The 23017-nt window shown below is 36.1% G+C and overlaps 1 protein-coding gene across 1 annotated transcript; it reads right to left on the bottom strand.

The window, feature by feature from the left end:
* Positions 1 to 5827: 5827 nt before the first annotated feature.
* On the bottom strand, positions 5828 to 20043 carry LOC126764079 (calreticulin-like). Its single transcript, XM_050481858.1, is given in 5 exon segments — positions 5828 to 5994; positions 5996 to 6384; positions 6446 to 6918; positions 19732 to 19836; positions 19892 to 20043. Coding segments are annotated over 5 exon segments (1206 nt in total). The 5' UTR covers positions 19986 to 20043; the 3' UTR covers positions 5828 to 5849.
* Positions 20044 to 23017: the final 2974 nt, after the last annotated feature.

Genomic DNA, 23017 nt, shown 5'->3' with positions numbered 1-23017 from the left:
CCGGATTACAAAGGCGAATGGCAGCCTAAGCAGTTGGACAATCCAGATTATAAGGGCGCGTGGGAGCATCCAGAAATTGAGAATCCAGAATATGTACCAGATGGCAATCTGTATTTACGGAAAGAACTGTGTATAATTGGATTTGACTTATGGCAAGTGAAGTCAGGAACGGTTTTTGATAACGTACTTATAACTGATGACATCGAAGAAGCTTTCAAGAAGGCATCCGCAATTAAAGATATACAGTCTGGAGAAAAAAAAATGAAAGAAGCCTTAGATGAAGAGCAACGAAAAAAAGATGAAGAAGAAGCTAAGAAGAATGTGGACAAAGATGAAGATGATGAAAAAGATGAAGATGAAGCAGACGAGGAGCATTCAAATGATCATGATGAACTCTAAATAATAAAATGATTATTTGCGATTTTTACAAATATATAAAAAGACTTGATAATTATTATTTTGTAATTATTATTTTGTGGATAAAAGTCATTGCTTCTTAAGAGTGTATGAACTCTCATTATTTATCCTCAAACATTAGAAAAAATCAAATAAATATCAAAAACTTGAAGTAGTAATAGAAAGCATAGTTATCTTTAAGTCAATGTGCGAAAAATAAGGTGTATAGTATATCATTGTTTCTGAACTGTTTGATGAAGCTATTGTACTAATAATACTTATAGCTGTTTTGTTAATGCAATGCTTGTCTAGGGAATATCGCAACAGTATTTTACTTTTATTTTCACTGGTTTCACTTTTTTACATATTACCAAACGAAGCAGAATCAACTACATTTATTACTGTTTGCACATCAAGGTGAAGGCAGTATAGCAAGACATCACATTTGACGCAAGAAAGTTGCAGTGTAATTGTGGTGAAGCAAATGCATATGGTGAATCGAACGTTTTGTCGAAAATGCGATGTGTTCATATTGTTACTGGCGAATGAATAGATTAGCTTGACTTCATTTTTGTCATACGAAAATCATTGAAAAATGTCATGAGTGCATCCCAAACTAATATTTTTGACGCCTTAAAACTAAACATTATTTTCCTTCACATTTTGTGTCAACAACGGCTTTACTTGGAGGATGGAGTCATGTATAGAAGTTCACGCAAGTGAGGAAAGTTCTCTGATCGGCATTCACTTGGGAGTTGCCAGAAATGATTCTTTTACACATGGCTCAACCAGCTCACAACCTCCGGTCCTTGACCAAGTATCCTCTGGGTAGCCTAAGAACATCCGTTCGAAGACGAGCTAAAGGGAGAAGGCGAAACATCCCCAACATAGGGTTGTGCGCTGGGCTTGGGACCCGCCACGTAAAAAAACACCCCTCATTGAAAAGGAACAACAAGCCTCGGATGAGAGACCCCCCCCTTTTGATGACGACCATGGCAAACGAAATAAGGATTACGATATAAGGGCATGCACCTGGAATGTCCGGACCCTTAATTGGGAAGGTGCCGCTGCCCAGCTGGTTGATGTCCTCGCGAAAATAAAGGCTGACATCACCGCCGTCCAAGAAATGCGATGGACCGGATAAGGACAGAGACGAGTAGGTCGTTGTGACATTTACTACAGTGGCCATATAAAGGAGCGCAAGTTTGGTGTTGGATTCGTGGTGGGAGAGAGCCTCCGTCGCGGAGTACTATCATTCACTCCGGTGAATGAACGTCTAGCTTCAATCCGCATCAAAGCGAGGTTCTTCAACATATCACTGATTTGCGCCCACGCCCCGACGGAAGAGAAGGACGATGTGACCAAAGATGCCTACTATGAGCGCTTGGAGCGCGCTTATCAGAGCTGACCCCGCCACGATGTCAAAATCGTGCTTGGCGACTTTAACGCCAGGGTGGGCAAAGAAGGTGTCTTTGGCACTTCGGTCGGTAAATTCAGCCTCCACGACGAAACATCCCCAAATGGGTTGAGGCTGATTGACTTCGCCGGGGCCCGAAATATGGTTGTCTGTAGCACTAGATTCCAGCATAAGAAGATTCATCAAGCTACCTGGCTGTCTCCGGATCGAAAAACTACCAACCAGATCGATCATGTTGTGATAGACGGACGACACGTCTCCAGGGTTTTATATGTGCGTGCGCTCCGAGGTCCTAACATCGACTCGGACCACTATCTTGTTGCAGCTAAGACTCGCACCCACGAACGCCACCAAACACAAGTAAGGTTCGACGTCGAGAAGCTGCAATCACAACAGACAGCCGAACGATTTTCTACTCGGCTTGCACTCCTGCTCTCTGAGAGCACTCGTCAACAACTCGGTATAAGGGAACTGTGGGACGGCATTTCAAACTCCTTACGTACAGCTGCAACCGAAACCATTGGTTTTCGGAAAGTGCAAAAGAACAGCTGGTACGACGAGGAGTGTCGTGTCGCAGCGGAGAGAAAACAGGCTGCCTACCTCGTAACGTTACGATCGACCACTACACGGCGGCGAAGAGCTGATAAGGAGCATGCATCAGCTTCTTTGTAAAATATGGTCGGACGAAAGCATGCCCAATGATTGGAATTTAAGTGTGCTATGCCCAATCCATAAAAAAGAAGACCCCACAATCTGCGCCAACTACCGTGGGATTAGCCTCCTCAACATCGCATATAAGGTTCTATTGAGCGTATTGTGTGAAAGATTAACGCCCACCGTCAACAAACTGATTGGACCTTATCAGTGTGGCTTTAGACCTGGCAAATCAACAACCGACCGGATATTCACCATACGCCAAATCTTGTAAAATACCCGTGAAAGGAGAATCGACCCACACCACCTCTTCGTGGATTTCAAAGCTGCTTTTGACAGCACGAAAAGGAGCTGCCTTTATGCCGCGATGTCTGAAGCAGTTAACAACAGCGCGCCAGTCGTTTCTTCTTTTCGCTACGTGGCGCCAATTGGATATTCCAAGCGAAGCCAGGTCCTTCTCCACTTGGTCCTTCCAACGGAGTAGAGGTCTTCCTCTTCCTCTGCTTCCTCCGTCGGGTACTGCGTCGAATAATTTCAGAACTGGAGTGTTTTCGTCCATTCGGACGACATCACCCAGCCAGCGTAGCCGCTGTCTTTTAATTCGCTGAACTATGTCAATGTCGTCATATATCTCGTACAGCTCATCGTTCCATCGAATGCGATATTCGCCGTGGCCAACGCGCAAAGGACCATAAATCTTTCGCAGAACTTTTCTCTCGAAAACTCGCAACGTCGACTCATCAGTTGTTGACATCGTCCAAGCCTCTGCATAATATAACAGGACGGGAATTATAAGTGACTTATAGAGTTTGGTTTTTGTTTGTCGAGAGAGGACTTTGCTTCTCAATTGCCTGCTCATAGTCATATAATTTTAGATCTTGTTGTTATGCGTAATCAAGCAACTGATGGTCGACGTTACGGGCCTTTCGAGAAGCGTTCTGCGGCATTGCGCGTTGGCCACGGCAAATAACCGCGTTCGATGGGATAATGGTGTTGGCGATCAAGGGCAGCGGCTACTGACTGGTGATGTCGTCGAATGGTGCCTCCAGTTCTGAAATAATCGACGCAGCGAAGGAAGACACCACTCGCTACGATTGGAAAGACGTTCATTTCGCGGAAATATCATTGGCGCCACATGGCGAAGCGCGACGCGCCGTTAACTGCTGAACGCTCGCTGACGCAAACGCTCATTTGCGTGCTGTCGCTGTTTAATCTTGCAGTGATTGTGAGTCATTTGGGTGGCGTATGGTGTGTCCGGTCGTTGACAGGTAAAATACACTGATAAGTCAATCGGTGATGAGTGTCTTATCAATGAAGGCAGCAACATGTTGATCAATCACGTGGTTAATGGTCTTCTTTATAGTTGAATATGCTTATAAGATTTCGTTGATATATTTAGCTGATAAATATATATAAACAAGCACCATGTGGTGGTCGTCTGTGACCACGAGGTAAACAACCTATTTTCATTTCGACTATTATGGTTTCAAATTCTATATTAATTTGGCTCCACGAATTCATATACCAGTTGACGAGAATAACTCTCGGAAAACAGCGAAATCCCAAGCAGAAAATGATTCATTATTCTCTGTTACGCTCTCGACAATCGAACCTTGCACATGTTTGGTAATGGAGAATGTAATCTTAACTCTGTTTCAATAGTGGTCCAGGGCACCACTACATGTGCCGCGGAGCGATAGATCAAGATACATCTTTTTTGTATTCGATCTGGTGGTTTCGTCGGCGGCAGCCGGGTAACGATGGCTGCGTGCGGAGTCTGGTGCTACAATTTCTTTCCGGGCCCCGGCAGAATCAATCGGCCTCGGCCCATTTGTTGTTTCGTCGTGTTGTTGCGACCGATGCAAGACGCATTTGCCTTTCAACAAAATGCGCCAGCGCATTTTGTTTCATCGTGAAAACAAGCCGCGCTCGCGGCGGCTGGTGCATCTATCGCTATAAAATGGGGCGTGAAGTCAGTGATATGTTGAAACCTCGCGCGATGCGGATTGGCTGGTCATTCGCGGGTGAACGATGAGTACTCCGCGACGGAAAATATATCTGCGAAAGATCGGCATTTGCTTCTATGACGCTGCCAATAAATGTGCGGCGTTTCAACGTCTTAAATCTGTCGTCCATCGCGACGATGATAATTTGTTTGCGAGGACGGGCAACGCCTTCGATCCCGGACGTCGAGTGCATTTCTTGCCAATCTTTTGCCATGATCGGCAAGTCTCATCGAGCTTGTTATTCGCCAGCGAGGGTGTTTGCGGCGATCTTTCAAGCGCGCAACCTGTTGAGGATGTTTCCGCCTTCTCCTTATTCGTCTTCAGGCAGGATGCGGTCCCGAAACCGGGAATGTTAACTACGTAATGAAATCATTTCTGGCAACTCTAAGTGAATGCCGATCTTGACTCTGCGTGACCTCAGCTTCCTGCGATATCTGGCAATATTTATTTTAGGCTCAAATATTAGTTGAGACCGCTGTGACATTTTTCAGTATTTTCGTATGACAAAAGCCAATCAACTATCTGTTCATTCGCCAGCCAACTTCTTCATGAACGCATCGCATTCGACAAGGCTTTGGTCGATTCACCGTATGCATTTGCTTCGCCTGTTACACTGCGGCTTTCTTTGCGTCAATCTTGATGTCTTCCTTTTTGCTTAGCCTTCACTTATGATGTGCGGCGGCCAGCAAACGGTTGATTCTTAACCGTTTTATTGCAAAAGAATGAAACCGATAATGAAGTAAATACTGTTGCTGATATTCCTAGATGGCATTGCATTAACAAAACGTATAAATATTGTGTGCAATAGCTAAATGCGGTTCAGCTGTGACCTGCTATACGCCTTGTTTCCGCACATTAACAGAAGATAACTATGCTGTATTACTACTTCAAATTTTGATATTTGTTTGATTTATGTTTGAGAGATGGCTGAGTTCATACACTCTTAAGCAATGACTTTATCACAAAATAACTATTACAAATAAAATCAAATGTTTTTATACCGGTGACTCACGACCAACCGGATGAACTCAGCCATAACTTTGGATGACGATCTTATTGAGCACCAATTGGCAACATATTATATATCATTAAAAGGAAATTTTATACTTTATTTTGTAATCCATAAAAATTGGTTCATGTTTAACATAAACTTACAAAAGAAGTCAATACTGTATCAATTCATCTCCACGACTAACCGGATTTTTATCGCTACAGTAGATTCTAGTATTTAGTAGCTGAACAGCGCGGAAAAATTACTGCTTCTAAACGTTTGGAATCGAGTCAACCAGCTACAGGCAATTCGGGTTTACACACGGAATTCCATGCTTCCGATATCGCTGCTGACTCTATAATATCGCAAATAATCATTTTATTATTTAGAGTTCATCATGATCATTTGAATGCTCCTCGTCTGCTTCATCTTCATCTTTTTCATCATCTTCATCTTTGTCCACATTCTTCTTAGCTTCTTCTTCATCTTTTTTTCGTTGCTCTTCATCTAAGGCTTCTTTCATTTTTTTCTCCAGACTGTATATCTTTAATTGCGGATGCCTTCTTGAAAGCTTCTTCGATGTCATCAGTTATAAGTACGTTATCAAAAACCGTTCCTGACTTCACTTGCCATAAGTCAAATCCAATTATACACAGTTCTTTCCGTAAATACAGATTGCCATCTGGTACATATTCTGGATTCTCAATTTCTGGATGCTCCCACGCGCCCTTATAATCTGGATTGTCCAACTGCTTAGGCTGCCATTCGCCTTTGTAATCCGGATTATCTACCATAGGTGGTTCCCATTCGCCATCCATTTCGTCATCCCAATCCTCAGGCTTAGAAGCATCTGGATCAGGGATATATTCTGGTTTGTCCCAATCTGAAGGTTTGGTATCCTCTGGATCCGGAATTGTTGGCTTATGTATAATAGTATTATTAATAATTAAAAAAATAATTATTATAAAGAATATAACATACCCTGTCATCCCAATCTTCTGGTTTTTTTGCATTCGGATCCTTAATCTTTTTTGGAGGAAGAAATTCCCAGTCATTTTCAAGGTTCCCGGACTCAATTTTTTCGTTATCAATCAACACTTCATATGTGTTGTCTGGTTTTACAATGAGTGTGTAGAAATGAGTATAAACATCATCTTTGCATCGTATGTCTTTATTAATTAGGTGATTTTTGCCTTTGTAGCTAAAGATAACGTGAACTTTTTTCGTTCCTGGACCGCAAATATCTGGTCCAAACATTATTTCATATGGGGATTCTCCATGCATATCAGTTTGATCCAAAGAACAGTCGAAAATTTTTACATAACCGCCCCCGCAGTCAATATTTTGCTCATGCTTCACAGAAAATTGAATAACTAAATTTTTTTTTTCGTTACTGAATGGTTCAAATTTTCTCGATACTGCATAAAACCGAGCATCCTGAGATGTTTGCAAACCTAAAAAAAAATATCTTGTTATAAATATGCGAAAATACTAGCATTTTATAATGAATAGTGATTATAGTAATAAACGTGTTTTATTTGACCATCACAAGCTAATAGCTAAATCATGGACAAACAAAACGCACTTAGCTTATTTAATGTGTTAGTTTAAAAATTAATTGTGTTGGCAATGCGGATAAGAACAATCAGCTGATATTCAATTTAGTTTGAAATTTCAAATTTGTGAACGGAATATTAATCAGGGGTGTTGTGAAATCCAAGACAGAATTTCTTAGATGTCAGAATTGTAAACCAATTCTGATTTTCAATGGTGTCACAGAATCTGATTGGATTTTCGTCTTTTCGATCATACGCAAAACCAATATTCGAATCAGCTGTTTACTAATGTGGTAAAACTTGCAAATGAATACATTTGGAAGCCATCCTATTAAAATTTTTTATGAGTTCCGAATTAAAGAAAGATTTTAAGAGATAACATTTATCGAATGAATAAAGATGCATTTGGGTGTTAAATTACGTTTATTACGTTTTGTAAATCATCTTTAAGAGGGAGTCTGCTTTAGAAACTTCAAAAACTTGAAATTTTTTTGCTTTAAATCTCTTTAAAAAATGTCTAAGAATATTTCCCCAAGGTTATGAGCGCTTGGGCAGAAAGAAGTTGTACGATTTTTTGCGAGGTATGGCATTATTAATTGAGAGTGGCTAATCACACAAGAATGATAGAAACAAGATTGCGCAATGCGCATGTTTGCTTTCAGTCAGCTGTTCTTGCTGACGTCACGGTTGACTTATTATTCGCCCGCGCTTTTGAAAGTGAATTTGAATTGTGTTTTCAAGTGTTGTATTAATTGTTAAATTTTATACTTTTTAAAATTCCTTGCGCATTGTTGGGTGCAATAATAATAATGGTAAAAATTGTGCTACGAAATGGAGATTTTTCCATTTCCCTAAAGATAAAACAGTGGTAAAACAATGGATAACTTTTGTCGTCGTACGGACAAAATTAAAGCAACTTGCAGGTTGAAATGGGTAATTATAGCATTTTGATTACAATAATTTTATTTTTATAACCAAACACTCTTGCAGGTTTAAGTTCGCGGAATCCAACTAAGTTACTGCCTAGCGCTTTTCCCACGTTAACCACTGCTCCTGCAGAGGCTAATGAACGGCAGAAAAGGATGGAGTCTCGTTTAAACCAGGCCTTTTTAGAAAATTTGTTTGGCGTAATCAGGTTAAAAGGCGGTCTTCACGATCACCCTGACAGGAAGGAGTTCAAGTATAGGCTGCGTTCCTATATACTTGGTCACAACGAAGGACCGATTAGAGATGAAGGAAATGTTGCAGTCGACAACACCACAGATTTGGAAGGGAATTACTTATCTCTAAATGGTAATTATCAAAATATTAAACGTACATTGTATTATAAACGTAAAACTACAGAAAACATTCTTATATAAAAATGTATTGATGTTAACAAATGCAAATATGTACTTACATACAAACTAAGTTTTTGCATACTAACCACTGTTTCTTATCCTTATTGTAATAATAATCTTAACTAACAATTTATTCCATTTATTTGTAAGCATTTATGTATGTTTATTATATTTTTACAGGTAATATTTTTCAACGTGTGTCAGTTGATCTAAATTCCACTGACCCAATTGAAAAAAATGATGACTTGGAGATTCTCAACAACGGACTTGAGAATTTAGCAGGGTACATCTGCCACAAACTCGGTAAAGACAAAGAAAATTGTTCGTCTTATACTTGGGTGGATCACCTTTCTGAAGGGGGACTCTCAAAACCAACAGACATGTTAATGGAGCATATGAGAGCCTTGCAAGCAGTATTTGACGACGTAAATGGTACTGATTTGCATATATGTACATATGAACAAATTACACCCAGAAGCACTTAGATTTAAGTAATTTTGTAAATTGTAGCTCGAAAGTAAAAGAATTGTTTTTCAGAGCTAGAATGTTTTTTTGGGATTCGTTCCTTAAATAAAAACTTAATTGAACATATGTATAGCAAAAGAAGAAAATTAAATAAGACAATAAATTGATACTTGTTCACAAAATATTCAATCTTTTTATTTGCATAAATGTATATGGTTGAAACAAACACAGCAAAGAGACAAAATTAAATAATACAATGAAAATACAATTAAATGAATATGTATGTAAATGTTCACTATAAAATATTCACATATATTGATGTTAACTTTTAATTAAATTCATGTTTTTGTATGCCTGCAATACAAAATTGATTCTTATTGCAAAGAAAAACAAACAACTGAAAATCAGCTGATTGTACGTTGGTCAACCGTGACGTAGATGCGCAGAACGAACAAAATTTGAACTCGTCATTGCGCAATCTTGTTTCTATCATTCTTGCTAATCACACAAATAGAATACAAATGATAATGGCAGAAACAGCGAATTCCGTTTCTCCCTTCGCTATGAGCGGCAACCGTTTTGTTCTCGTTTTCATTCGAACAATGTTGCCATTGCTCAACACGCATATGTAATTTTGTACACATTTCACTTTTCAATTATAATTTTTCATAATATAAAATATCAAAACTGAAGTCAAACTATTAACAATAGTATATATATTTCTAAATAATAGCATTCGACTCTGATTTGGAGTTAGTTTAAGAAAATTTCGAACATATTGAAGACATTTTTTATAATTACTACAGTATATCGATATTGGCAACCCTGTCAGCAATCTGCTGACTCGTTGCTACGGGGAAACCCCAAATCGTTGGAAACTCTATGGCAAGCGGGCGGTAGAAGCGGTGTTGGCTAATCATTTACATTGCGCTCTCATAAGATTTATTTGGGCATATGTATGTGTTTGAAGAAACAGTGGTTCATTAACTAAAGTTGTTATTGAAATTACTTTTTATAAGGAAGTTTAAAGAAATAACCTGGTTTGAAACTTTTTGCTTCGAAAATTATATCTGTGTTTGGAAATACCTACACTTGTGAACAATTTTTTTCAATAATGAAATTAAACAAACATAAAATAAGAAGTAGGTTATCTGATTTAAATTTTGGTACAATAATGCGTGAAGCTACAGCAAATGAGATTAAACCAAACATAGAATTTATTATTTCAAATAAACTAAATTAAATGCTGTTATAAAGACATATACGTATTAAAAAAATGATTACATATTAAAGAATGATTATTAAAAAAAAGATGACTAAAATAAAATATTTATTATACTTTTTATTATTTGTCTTACATTTTATAAATTTATAGTAATTATAATGAAACTTAAAATTGCTAGGCAAATTTGCAATTATTACCCACAGTGCAGCTTCACACATTGCAACTTCCCACATATGTATGCGCGCGCTCCCATTTGTAAACATGGAGTGGTAAAATACGTTGCTCTCATTTCCCTCTTCATGTTTGTCCGCGACGATCCCCTCATCTAGCCTTCAAAATGTGCACGCGTGAGTTAAGGAACGTAATAGTAACAAACATTAAAACAACCTTTGGTTTCAGTAAATAGAATGCATCAAAACAACCTTGAGTTCGAACAATTGAAATGCACTATCACCACAACAAACAATCCTAAATAAACAAGTATCAAAACAACATTGAGTTTGAATACCACAACAACCTTATCTTAAAACAAAGCAAATGTATCTAAGTAAACAAATAATATAATCTGTATCTTAACAAACTATCAACTGGTAATAATTAAACATATTAGTTAGTATAAATAGAAGTAAGAACCATGTAATAAGTTAGTTAGAGTATAAATAAAGAGTACACATTTCGGTGCAGCTCAAAATATATTCTTTTGACTCATTTATACTTAATGTAAAAAATAACTCGTGCCCGAAAGGTGCAAAATGCCACTGAGGGCTAATATGCCCTACGGTATTTCCCTGGCTTTGATTCCCGCAAATTGCAAGAGTATAAAATCCTTACTTATTCTACTATAAATTCATAAGCGTTGCATTAATATTCGTTTTAATTATTTATAACGCAAAAATATGGAGTATGACAGTTTAAAAACTTTCTAGTTTCTATATGATGGGAAAAGCCGTTAAATCTGATTTGTAGTAAAACTTGCTGGAAGATATAAAAAAATATAACGTTTCTACAGCGATCGATGGTTTTATGTGAGCCACATACTATATTGATAATTTGGAGGCCTCATATTTTCCAAGTCTTAATATATGCGAATTTAAAGACAGACAAGGAGTTTTTTCATGCAGGATAAGGATCTAAAACGTATCGAAAAACTTACCAAATCGTGGTTTGTGAATGGGATGAAACAGTGCGTCTGACTTTATAAATTTGAACTTTTTTTCAATGCATGTACACTCGTGGCCACGCAAAGCTTATCACTATACTTTCTTAAAAATTTTTTGTTCGTATTCGTTCGCTCGGAATTTTTTTAATTTTGTTTTTTAATGTTTTTAGTAAGCACAAGTAAACTAAATTATATTATCTAATTATAATTATAGTTTTTAATTTATTACGTTTAATGAGTAAAACACAAACTAGATTTTCTGTGCTTATGCAAAAGTGGCCGATTTTATTTATTTTAAAGTAATAACGTGATTAAACTTCGTGTTTCAATCAAAAAAAAAGTAAAGTTAAAATTCATTTGGAGGATGGTGCATGTGTAGAAGTTCACGCAAGTGAGGAAAGTTATCTGATTGCCATTCACTTCGCCAGAAACAATTATTTTACATTTGACTCAAGCAGCTCACGACTTCCGATCTTTGCCCAAAAAAACTACCAGAGAAAGGAAGAAAACAGCCTCGGATGAGAGACCACTCTTTTGATGAGGACCCCTTCAAATGTGTTAAGGATTACGATTTAAGGGCATGCACATGGAATGTCCGGTCCCAGCTGGTTGATGTCTGAGGCGACCTACTCGCCTCATCTAAACACATCGATCATGTTGTGATGGACGGAAGACACGTCTCCAATATTTTAGTACGCACATCTTAAGCACTGCAGACGTGTCTTCCGTCTATCACAACATGATCGATGTGGTTGGTGGTTTTTCGATCCGGAGACAGACAGGTAGCTTGATGATATTTCTTATGCTGGAATCTAGTACTACAGATAACCATATTTTGGGTCCCGGCCAAGTCGGTCAGCCCCGAGGTCCTAACATCGACTCGGACCACTATCTTGTTGCAGCCAAGTTTCGCACCCGCCTATATGCAGCAAAATCGCACGTCAACAAACACAAAGAAGATTCGACGTTGAGAACCTGCAATCACAACAGACAGCCCAACAATGTTCTACTCGACTTGCACTCCTGCTCTCTGAGAGCATTCATCAATAACTCGGTGTAGAGAACTGTGGGACGGCATTTCAAGCTTCTTACGTATAACTGCAACCGGTCGCAGCGGAAAGAAAACAGACTGCCTACCTCGCAACATTACGATCGACCACAACTCGTGCGGGATGAGATAGATACCGACAGTTGAAGAGGGAAGCGAAACGCATTTGCAGACAGAAAAAGAGAGAAGACGAAATGTGTGAGTATGAAGAGGGTGACAGGGGTAGTTCTCGAAAATTCTACGAAAAAAATGTGACGACTAACAGAAGGTTTCAAGACCGAAGCATACTCTTGTAGAACCCCCAAAGGTGATCTAGTCACCGATTCCCAGAGCATACAGGCATGGACGATGAAAACATCCGATGAGTCGACGTTACGAGTTTTCGAGAGAAAGTTTCTGCGAAAGATTTATGGTCCTTTGCGCGTTGGCTACGGCGAATATCGAATTCGATGAAACGATGAGCTGTACGAGATATATGACGACATTGACATAGTTCAGCGAATTAAGAGACAGCGGCTGCGCTGGCTAGGTCATGACGCGCGTATGGACGAAAACACTCCAGCTCTGAAAGTATTCGACGCAATACCCGGTAGGAAGACCTCCACTGCATTGGAAGGACCAAGTGTGGAAGGACTTGGCTCCACTTGGAATTTCGAATTGGCGCCACGTTACGAAGAAGAAACGACTGGCGCGCTGCTGTTAACTTGGCTAAAATCGCGTAAACCGTGCCTACGCCAGTAAATAAGAAGAAAACATTCATTTTAATTATAGTGTAAAAGAAATTAAATTAAAAAAAATATCAGTTTTTAGTCGCATGTGAGTCTCTTACATTTCGAGCTTATTTTGTAAAGCTCAGTAACTTTCAAATGGTGTGGTCTATGGCTGAATGTTTGTTTTTAACTTTTAAGATTTTTGATAACATGCCATTAATTTATTTGTAAACAAAAAACTTCTATACCGCAAAAAGTACCTTTTTAAAGTGCTGTCAAATATGCACAACACTTAAAAATTATGAGTGGTGAGCTTTGCGTGGCCACGAATGTATGTCATGTATTATTTACTTTAAATTTTTTTAATTCTTATAAATTGACCTAACTATCGATATATCTAATATTTTTAAAATTGTAATCAACTTGAAAAATTTAATCAAGTTACACATTGCTACGTTTTCGACTTTATTCATAAGTATTTTCACTGTATTGAAAATCTTATAATAGTATTTAATGTACACCATAGCATCAGCGATGCATTGCCGGATCGATTATTACTATTATATTTTCCTATATAAAACGTTAATGGTATAGGTTACAACCGTTGATGTCATTGAACCAATATCGTCATTCTTACAGTGGGACGAATTTGAAAAAATTCATTATATTACTATTTACGTTTGTGTTTTATTTCTTTCTTATTAATTTTATCACTGCATTCTCGCCTAATATATTCGGATGTAATTTTTTGATGTTAACCCTCATCGAGACACTCGGGTTGTTTTTAAATGTTATTTCAATATTTTTAAAGTGTAGCAAACGACTTGCGCTTTCAGGTAGCTTCCTAGAATTGTATTGTCTATAGAATTCAGAAAAAAAATTCAAGGATATCGTATCGAAAAGGACGAAAAAAGGATATAATAATGTTACACCTTAGTGCACCAATGGTGCTTGGCTAGACCCCATATATTTTGTATGAAAATATATGAACTTTGGTATGTTTCTATCACTTCGCACAGTTGATTTATCTGTTTTCATGTTCGTTACATGTCCAAATTGGTTTGTATGTTAATCTAGGTCAAATACTTTAGCCGCTAGAGCGTTTTAAAGGTTAAGAAAAATGTAATTTTTGTCAAAATGTTACAATTTTTGTGAACGCTGTTGCCACACCCCTGGTAGGGATAGAGGGGAGGTTGAGGGCTTTCCTGAAAGCCCCAGGGGTGAACTAACTCGCAAAATAGTTTTGATACCTTCAACTGTAGTGAAACAAAAGGAGGCTTGGTGGCGAATTATACATTTCCTGAAAGCTCTTTAAATTACCTAACCGGTGCAAATGGTCTCGACCAGGGTTATATATAATAAATGACTTGATTTTCGTTGCCTTTATCTGCAGTATTGGAATCACAGGAATTGAAGTGCTCGAAAAACAAGTCATATGACAATGATTATATATACTTACCTCAGTCAAAATTATATGTGCAAAATTTGTTTTCTCTATAACTTATGTTCTACTAACAGTACGGCAAATATTTTTGGTGTGCATATTTTCTTGTAATTACCTTATGGTTTAGCGTCATTTAAAAAGTGCATGCCCGCACCGTATTCATAGTACCCTTATTTCTAATGAAGTAAGTCGCAACTTACGTATAAAATATTTATATGTGCAAAATTAACTATTTGTGTTCTGATTGGTGCCAAGTAAACATATCAGTAGAAAAAGCGGAGATACAAACTTTTAAGTAAGTAATAGTACATGATTAAAGGTTTAAGACGACAAAAGTAAATTGCATTTTCTGAATTTGTAGGAAAATGCCACGTGGAACTGAATTATCAGATGAGGACCGTGGATTGATTAAAGGAATGAGTCAATCTGGCATGAAAGTTGGCCAAATTGCTTTTTCTGTAAAGAGGCATCGGATTACAATAACAAACTTTCTGAAAAATCCAGATAACTATGGAGTTACTAAGCGTAGTGGTCGTGTAGGTACCATTGATGGCAGGACCAAACGGCGGGTTCAGCAGCTAGCAACCAATAGCCACATGAGTTGCAAGCAAATAAAAGTGGAACTTGGTCTAGATGTGACTAAACAACGTGTGCATCAAATAATAATAAAATATTTATGCCTTAAATATGAAAATCGAGTGCCTAAGCCATGCCTAAAGCAACTTAATAAAAATGCACGAATTGCATTTTATGAAAATTATAAATTTTGGGATGAAGAATTCGATTCTGTGGTATTCAGTGACGGAAAAAAATTTAATTTGGATGGGCCAGATGGTCTTCATGGCACGATTCCGATTACTTTGGCGGAGGGGTAAAAAAAACCGAATTTCCTTATAAATGGGGTATGTGCGGATAGGGGAGCTTCTCCAGAGAAGAAACATCCAAAAATAAAATACAAATAACTTTTATTTTTTAAAATATTCACATTAAAAGTTCAAAAATTTGCACTAATAACACATGGTATTTCTCTATGTATCACTAAATTTTTTCACGTTTTTCACTCGGTATATTTAAATATACACTCTAAACATTGAAATAAGTTCAAATTTCACTGTTATTTTGGTATATTTTACCTAAATTTATTAATTTAAAAATCACTTAGCACACTCATCGTTGAAAATGTTAGATTGTTTACAATTATGAGGATCTTAATCAGCAAAATCCTACAGATTTTTAACAATTTTTCTTTTTTTGCTTTTTCGCGTGATGTTTTTTCTATATTAACTATAAAAAAATACTTTCTACATATGTATATGTGTAATATGTGATTTATGTGACTGAAGTAATTTCGAGTACTCCTTAGTAACCCTGGTCGAGCGAATACCAGGGGTGACTGAAGTACTTTCGCATAGTACTCCTTTCTGCGCTGCAATAAAAAAAATTTAATAGCGAATACCAGGGGTGACTGAAGTACTTTCGCATAGTACTCCTTTCTGCGTTAAAATTAAAAATATATATTGAGTTTCGTTAAAAAGTGGTTATATTTTTTTGTTATCTTGCACGGATATTGAAACAAAATTTGAGTTTTCGTTATAAAATGGTTAAATTTTGGTTATTATATCTTATCGCTTTCCATTTATTTTTGATAATACGTTGTTTTGTATATTAGGTGACAATATAAGTATATAATATTATATAATATTACTATATATATGTATATATACAGTGGTGGTCAAAACATTTGCAACCAAAATCAAATATTTGTTTCTACCATTTTTTTTGTTGCTAAAGTAATTTTTGTGTTCTTTGTTTTTCTCTTTTTCCGAGCTTTAGTTATTGTATTTGTTAAATATGTACTGTTAAAAATGTTATTTTTAACCTATAACAAAAACAAAGCAATATTGCAGTGGAAAATATGAAATGCAAGTATTCAAAACATTCGCAACTGAGATTTGCTGTATTTTTATTTTATTTTGCTACTTGAAAAAAAAGCAAGTTATAACGGTAATCGAATTCCACATAATTAGTGGAACTTCATGCGGTTTTATTTTATTAAGAGTTTGCATTCAGTCTTTCGCGTTTCTAGAATGAACAAATTTTTCCGTGTTTTGTGATCTTTTTAATATTTTCGGTTGAAAATGGGAGGCAAAAAATACAGTTCGGACTTTAAAGCAAAAATAAAAGAAGATTTTAGAAATGGACTTTCGCAAAAAGAAATATCGTTAAAATATTCCATACATAAATCAACGATTTGCCGTGTTATTCGGACTGAGAACATCCACACAGTTCACAGAGGAGGTAGGCCTCGTGCTACAACCGTAAGAGAAGACCGGCAAATAAAAAATTTCTTTACAAAATACCCCAAAGCAGTTCCAAGAGAAGCTAAATCCGAAGTTCAACTCGACATCAGTCTCTCCACTATCAAAAGACGGGCCTTGGAGTTTGGTCTGCGTAGTTACAGATGTACGAAAAAGTCATTTGTGTCTGCAAAAAATAGGAAAGAGAGGTTGAGATTTGCTCGATCACACTTAAATTGGACTAAGCAGAAATGGAACTCAATTTTATGGTCAGATGAATCCAAATTCAACCTCCGAGGCTCAGACAGCAAAGCTTATATTCGGCGTCCGCGAGGTGAAAAATATAACCCAAGGTACACAACTGCTACAGTAAAACACGGAGGGGGTAATATTATGGTTTGGGGGTGCTTTTCCGGTAATGTTATTGGTCCAATTCATCGTATAACTGACACGATGACAGCTGTAAATTATAGGGACATTTTGACTAATGTCATGCTGCCGTTTGCCGATTGGGAAATGCCACTTGTATGGACTTTCCAACACGATAACGACCCTAAGCACACGTCTAGGCTCGTAAAATCATGGTTAGAGGAAAATCATATAAAAACTATGGTATGGCCGGCACAGTCTCCCGATCTCAACCCGATTAAGAATATGTGGATGATGGTTAAACGCAAAATAGGCAGCGAAATATTCCGGAATGGTGATGAACTTTTCGCCAGATTGGAAAGGGAATGGAAAGCGATCCCTTACAGTTACATTGAAAGTCTAATAGCTTCAATGCCTAGAAGATGTGCTGAAGTTATTAAAAATAATGGCTATGCAACTGAATATTGAAAAAATTTTAGAATATTTTTAGAATACTTAAAAGTTACAAATGTTTTGAACACATGAATTTTGACTTTGGTTTATTTAATGCCTTTTTACCGTTATAAGCAAATGAATTAATGTTTCAGTTTTTATGATTATTTGTATAAACAAAACCTCCAATAAAAAAATATATATAGATAAAGGAATACTTTATCAAAAGTTAAAAAAAATTTATTAAAATAAAATAATCATTCTGGTTGCAAATGTTTTGACCACCACTGTATGTATATATACATATATATTATTATATATTATTACTTATTTGTTTATTAAATTAAATAAAGAACATATCCATATGAATGGATAGAGGAAATTTTGGGAAAAAAGGAATTTCAGCGAATTTCCTTATTATCACATGGCAGCGCTCCATTTCGTCGTAATTTTTAGCACACACATAATGTTCACTACGAGTGTAAAATGTAATTTTTAAAATAAAGATTTCTTCGGTAAAAAAACTGATAAAAGTGTAAAATGCGGATTTAATTTCGGTACCTATAACCATACATATTTTTTAATCAGGAGGACATCCTCAGGGCCCCACAGGGCACAATTCCGATTTCTTTGGCGCCGCGATTTGAAGGTACCGTTGGAAAGAGGAAGTCCTTCTGATTAAAAAATATATGTTATAGGTACCGCAAACGCTTAGTTTACGAGATATTCGACCTTAAAGTTCAAAAATTCGCAAAATTCGAACATTTCAAGAAGCTATTTCACCACGTTAAACCCACTTTATTCACATTTTTCTCTTCAAATTAATTAAATTACACTATAAACTTTTAAATAAATCCACATTTTACACTTTTAGCAAGTTTTTTATTTCAAAAGCCTTTATTTTAAAAATTACATTTTACACTCGTTTGAACCTCATTTGTTTACCAAAAATGCACAATAATTATTTGACAAATTTATTTTTACAAATGATGTCGATAAGGTAACACTTATCATTTGACAGTTTGAAATTAATTTGTTATTATTAAATAGTCATAATTCAACAATAATTTAAATGTATAATAAAAGCTGTTTTTGCAATATATGATATAAAATAAATGTGTACAAACGAATTAGTGATGTGTTAGGGTATATAAAATTGAAAAATATAAGTGCAAAATTAATTTTAAATATAGAAAAATGGTTATTAAAATATTGCAAATTTTAAATTTTAAACGCGAATATCTCGAAAACTATAATCTTCCTGCGACTATAACCATACATATTCGTGATCAGGAGATTCTCCTCTATCCGACCATACCAATTTTTTTCCCGAAATCCTGGGACGGTATACTAAAGCCGACCCTATTCCTCCTCTGGAGAAGCTCCCCTATCCGTTCATACCCCATTTATACGGAAATTCGGTTTTTTTACCCCTCCGCCAAAGTAATCGGAATCGTGCCATTTTCTTGATCTGAAGAACCTTCTCTATTCCCGAAATTGGGGGATGCTATTCTAAAATTTACCCAAAAAAATTACGTGAAAATACAAAGAAAACGCTGTCGTTGACAAATGTTTCATATTTGGTTTATAAGATAAGGCCAGGCCACGCACGTTTTCCTTAAAGTTGTAAACATTCTAACTTTTTCAACTGCGAGTGTGCTAAGTGATTTTATAATTAATTTAGCTAAAAGAACACAAAATAATATAAGTGTTACTCCATTTCTACCAAAATTCGTTTTCAGTACCCGACCACTAAAGTAATTGGAATCGTTCCCTGCGGGTGTTGTCTTGTGATGACGAAAAAGTATATCTGAACATTCTAATTCTATTGAATTTGGTTTTGTACTCACAAAACCCGAATATATTGGAGTACAACTGTACCAGAGTCCTGACTGAAACCCCAACAGAAAATTTGTACGCTTCTATAGCTGATATTGACGTTTATATCCCTCATAGTATATATTAGTTACTTAATTCTAATTTTAACAATACATGTATTTATTTTTGCATGTTGCAGACAATTAATTAACAAAGTGTATGTATATATGGATACAGGGGATGTTTAACGCTGATTACAGCCATGGTATTTTGATCACACATAATAAAGCACAATACTACTTTAATTATCTGCCTGATTCAATTATTCTTTGAGATTTAATATATCAACATAAATTAGTATTGCAAATTAATTTATACATACTTAATATTTAGAATTTTCTCACCCTTATCCACATTTTCATCACTATAAAATCTGCCAGAACTCCTTACAAATTTACCAAACTCCTTGCCAGGATGTTTACTATATATCCATAAATTCTCCCAAGTATCTTAAAGAAATAAATACATCAGCAAATGTGTGTGAGTACATACTAGGAACATTACCATCTTTAAAATTATCTTCTAAATAAATTTCAGACTTAACAATTTCAAATGTAAATATTAATATGGGTAATATTTTGATTATCCACGAATCCATTCTTCGCGATATATATGAACCACTATTTAAACCCGCTTCGTTAAAATTAGAGTCAGAACTGAAACAAATGCTCAGTATAGATTAATGCCGGTAAAATTAAACACTCTTCTCACCTCTTTCATACACGGTTTCCTCAGATGAGAAAAAGAATCAACCAATTTAAGATAAAAAACAGATGGTGTATTCTGATTGGTCATATTTCAGCCAATAAAAGCAATACAGCTCAAATAACTCGTCAGTACACAGAGCTGCCAGAACACAAATTCGATAAAACTAAAGTTTTTGGTTAACAAAAGCGTCTTTTCTATTGGCAACCGTGATAAGTGGCTCTTCTTAAGGTAGCCACACACGACACAGATGTTCTTTCGATTGGTAATAGCTATACCTAAATAAACACGACAGCGGCAAAATTCCTATCAAAAATTCTTCCTGCCTATAGGCGCATTCCTAATAAGGGCAGTGGAAACGCTGAGATTTGGAAAAAACGATTTTGACAGCGCGATAAGAAGTAAATTGCTGCCGAAAACGAGAAATTGCAATTATTAAGAAGTAAAATTTGCTGCAAAATAAAAGAAATATAACCTTTTTAAAAGTATATTTCGCTGCGATGTTTAATGTTTGCAACAATGTATATAAGTATTATTAAAAAAAATCGGGGTTTGTTTGGAAAGAGTTGATTTAAAAATTTTTATTGAACCAATCATTACAATTCTTAAAAAAACATTCAAAATAATGCCAGCGCAATTTCCAAGCATTGAAGGCGTCGCGGAAGGCATTCTACGGAATAGTCTTGAGAGCCGAGGTGAATGCTGTTTGGATCCCCTCCGTCGTCTCAAAATGCTTTCCTCTCATCGGCCTTTTCAGGCAAGGATACTCAAAATCTATGACTCGTCAGCTGTAATTACGTTATTGAAAAACTGGGGGTCTCTTTCACACACTTTCAATTTTTCTTGGCACACTTCCACTCGCCATTACTTCTGGTCGTCTGTCACAATGCCTTGAACCACAGACGGTCTGAGTTCAAAACTTTGCGCACACGAGTCACATCGTCGTTGTTTGTCGAAATCGCAGGTCTCCCAGCACGTTCTTCATCAGTCCCCTCTTCCCGGCCCTCCAAAAAGGCCCGGTGCCACCAAAACGCACCGCTTCTTGCTAAAGCAACATCTAGGTAAACCTGCTTGATCATATCAAACGTCCCTATCGCAAATTTACTGAATTTTATACTGAATTAATAGCGTATCTCTGTTCTCACGAACGCTGCATCTTCGACTTGCACCACTCACAGAAGGGTGCAAGGGAGTAGGGAAGTCCCATTCACCATAGTAAAAGAGCAATTCACAGCCCTTAAGCTACCCCCCAAGTGTACGTTCACAATGAAAACATCATGGCCACCTTTGGTGAATAAGGGGGACGAGAGGATAAAACGGGTTGCGTACAGCAAAGACGCTTTAATATTAAAGTATAAATTTACAGTACTATGTTTATACATTTATAAATACTATTTTCAATTTTGCTTATAGAATGAAGTTTAATGCTGTTATCAAAAGATTTAATTATATCTTCTTAATATAAATAAATATGCTATATATTTTTAAGCGTTTTAGTTAACTCATTCATGGACAAAAGAGATAACTATTGTGGAAAAATTTGGTATTAAATATCATAATAATTCGTCTGAACAGTAAACACATAAGGGGTATTCTCTTGCTCTTACAAAACCCTTGCACGGTGCAAGAATTGCATATATTTCCTCTTGGTGCACCGGCACAACAACAAACACACGCAGAAAATTATTTGCAATGGCTCTAAAATATGTCAGTCCAAAACCTATGTATATTTGCGTGCAATGTCACGCAAAAATATAATTGCAACCCTGTTTTAGCTGTCATTATACATAATGACATATTACGTCGTTAAATTGTTGAGGAAGGTAAGGTTTAAATAGATTTTATAATTTCTATTTAAATTATAAAGATTTGTTAGTTTTTTTGTTAAAAATGTATGCAGGAGGTGCGCCAATTCTAAACAGCTATGCATAATAGTCATTAACAATAAATTGACCGAATCAGCCGTTCATATATCACTACCCTGCAAGACGGGTAGCTATTAGCAAACGTGTAAGCGACTTGTTATTGTTCACTTATGCATTCGTTAAAATCAGGGTTCTCATTTACTACTCCGTAGCAGCAAAATTTCTAAAATTATTGCTATGCTATCGCTACCGCTCTCACTTTGTCGGGAGCCATAACATAGCCTTAGCATAACAATGTAAAGTATGTGCTCTACTCTGCTCCGAGTTTTGTTAGGTAAAAAACTATAGCAGGAGCGGGAGCAAAAAATTAAATTCTGCGCTATGCTCTGGCGTAGCGGTAGCAAAAAATTGGGAGCGGTAGCCGAGCTAATGAAAATTTTCATGTGCTACAGCTCCCGCATGTGTTTGTCGTTTTTTTTTTCTTTTTTGATATTTTCTGTCATAATATTTGAATTAATTGAATAATTCAAACAAAAAAATGTTATGCAAATCATTTTGGCACTTGTTGCGTCAAGTGACTTTATAAATCTAAAATCAAATATTTTAAGAAATATATTAATAAAGTGAATTAGATAATAATTGAATAAATTATAACATTTTTTTATTATGTAAAATATTTACCATTTTTATATTACCAAGAACATCATCTATTCCAAATGTATTACAATACTCAATTACTATGAATTTTCGAAATTAATTTTAACTACATATACTTTCCCCCTTTTTATATACATTAGGGTGTTTTTATTTTTTAGAAATAATAATAAATTAGCGCATAGCTTACCTATGTGTTATGGATAACAAAAAGTATTTGTTACTCGAATATCTCTTAGTGTTATTATTTTCGTTATCAGTTTGTTACCTATAACATATAAACATGTTAGTAGGAATAAGCAGTAACAAGATTATTTGTTACCCATTTCTTACTTCTCACAAATTCAATTCTTTTAAATAAAATTAATTTTTTTTTATTATTTCGCTTTATTAAATAATAAAATGA

The sequence above is a fragment of the Bactrocera neohumeralis genome, unplaced genomic scaffold (assembly GCF_024586455.1).
Source record: "Bactrocera neohumeralis isolate Rockhampton unplaced genomic scaffold, APGP_CSIRO_Bneo_wtdbg2-racon-allhic-juicebox.fasta_v2 cluster09, whole genome shotgun sequence".
Taxonomy (NCBI): Eukaryota; Metazoa; Arthropoda; class Insecta; order Diptera; family Tephritidae; genus Bactrocera; species Bactrocera neohumeralis.
This window is presented reverse-complemented; position numbering and strand designations above follow the sequence as displayed.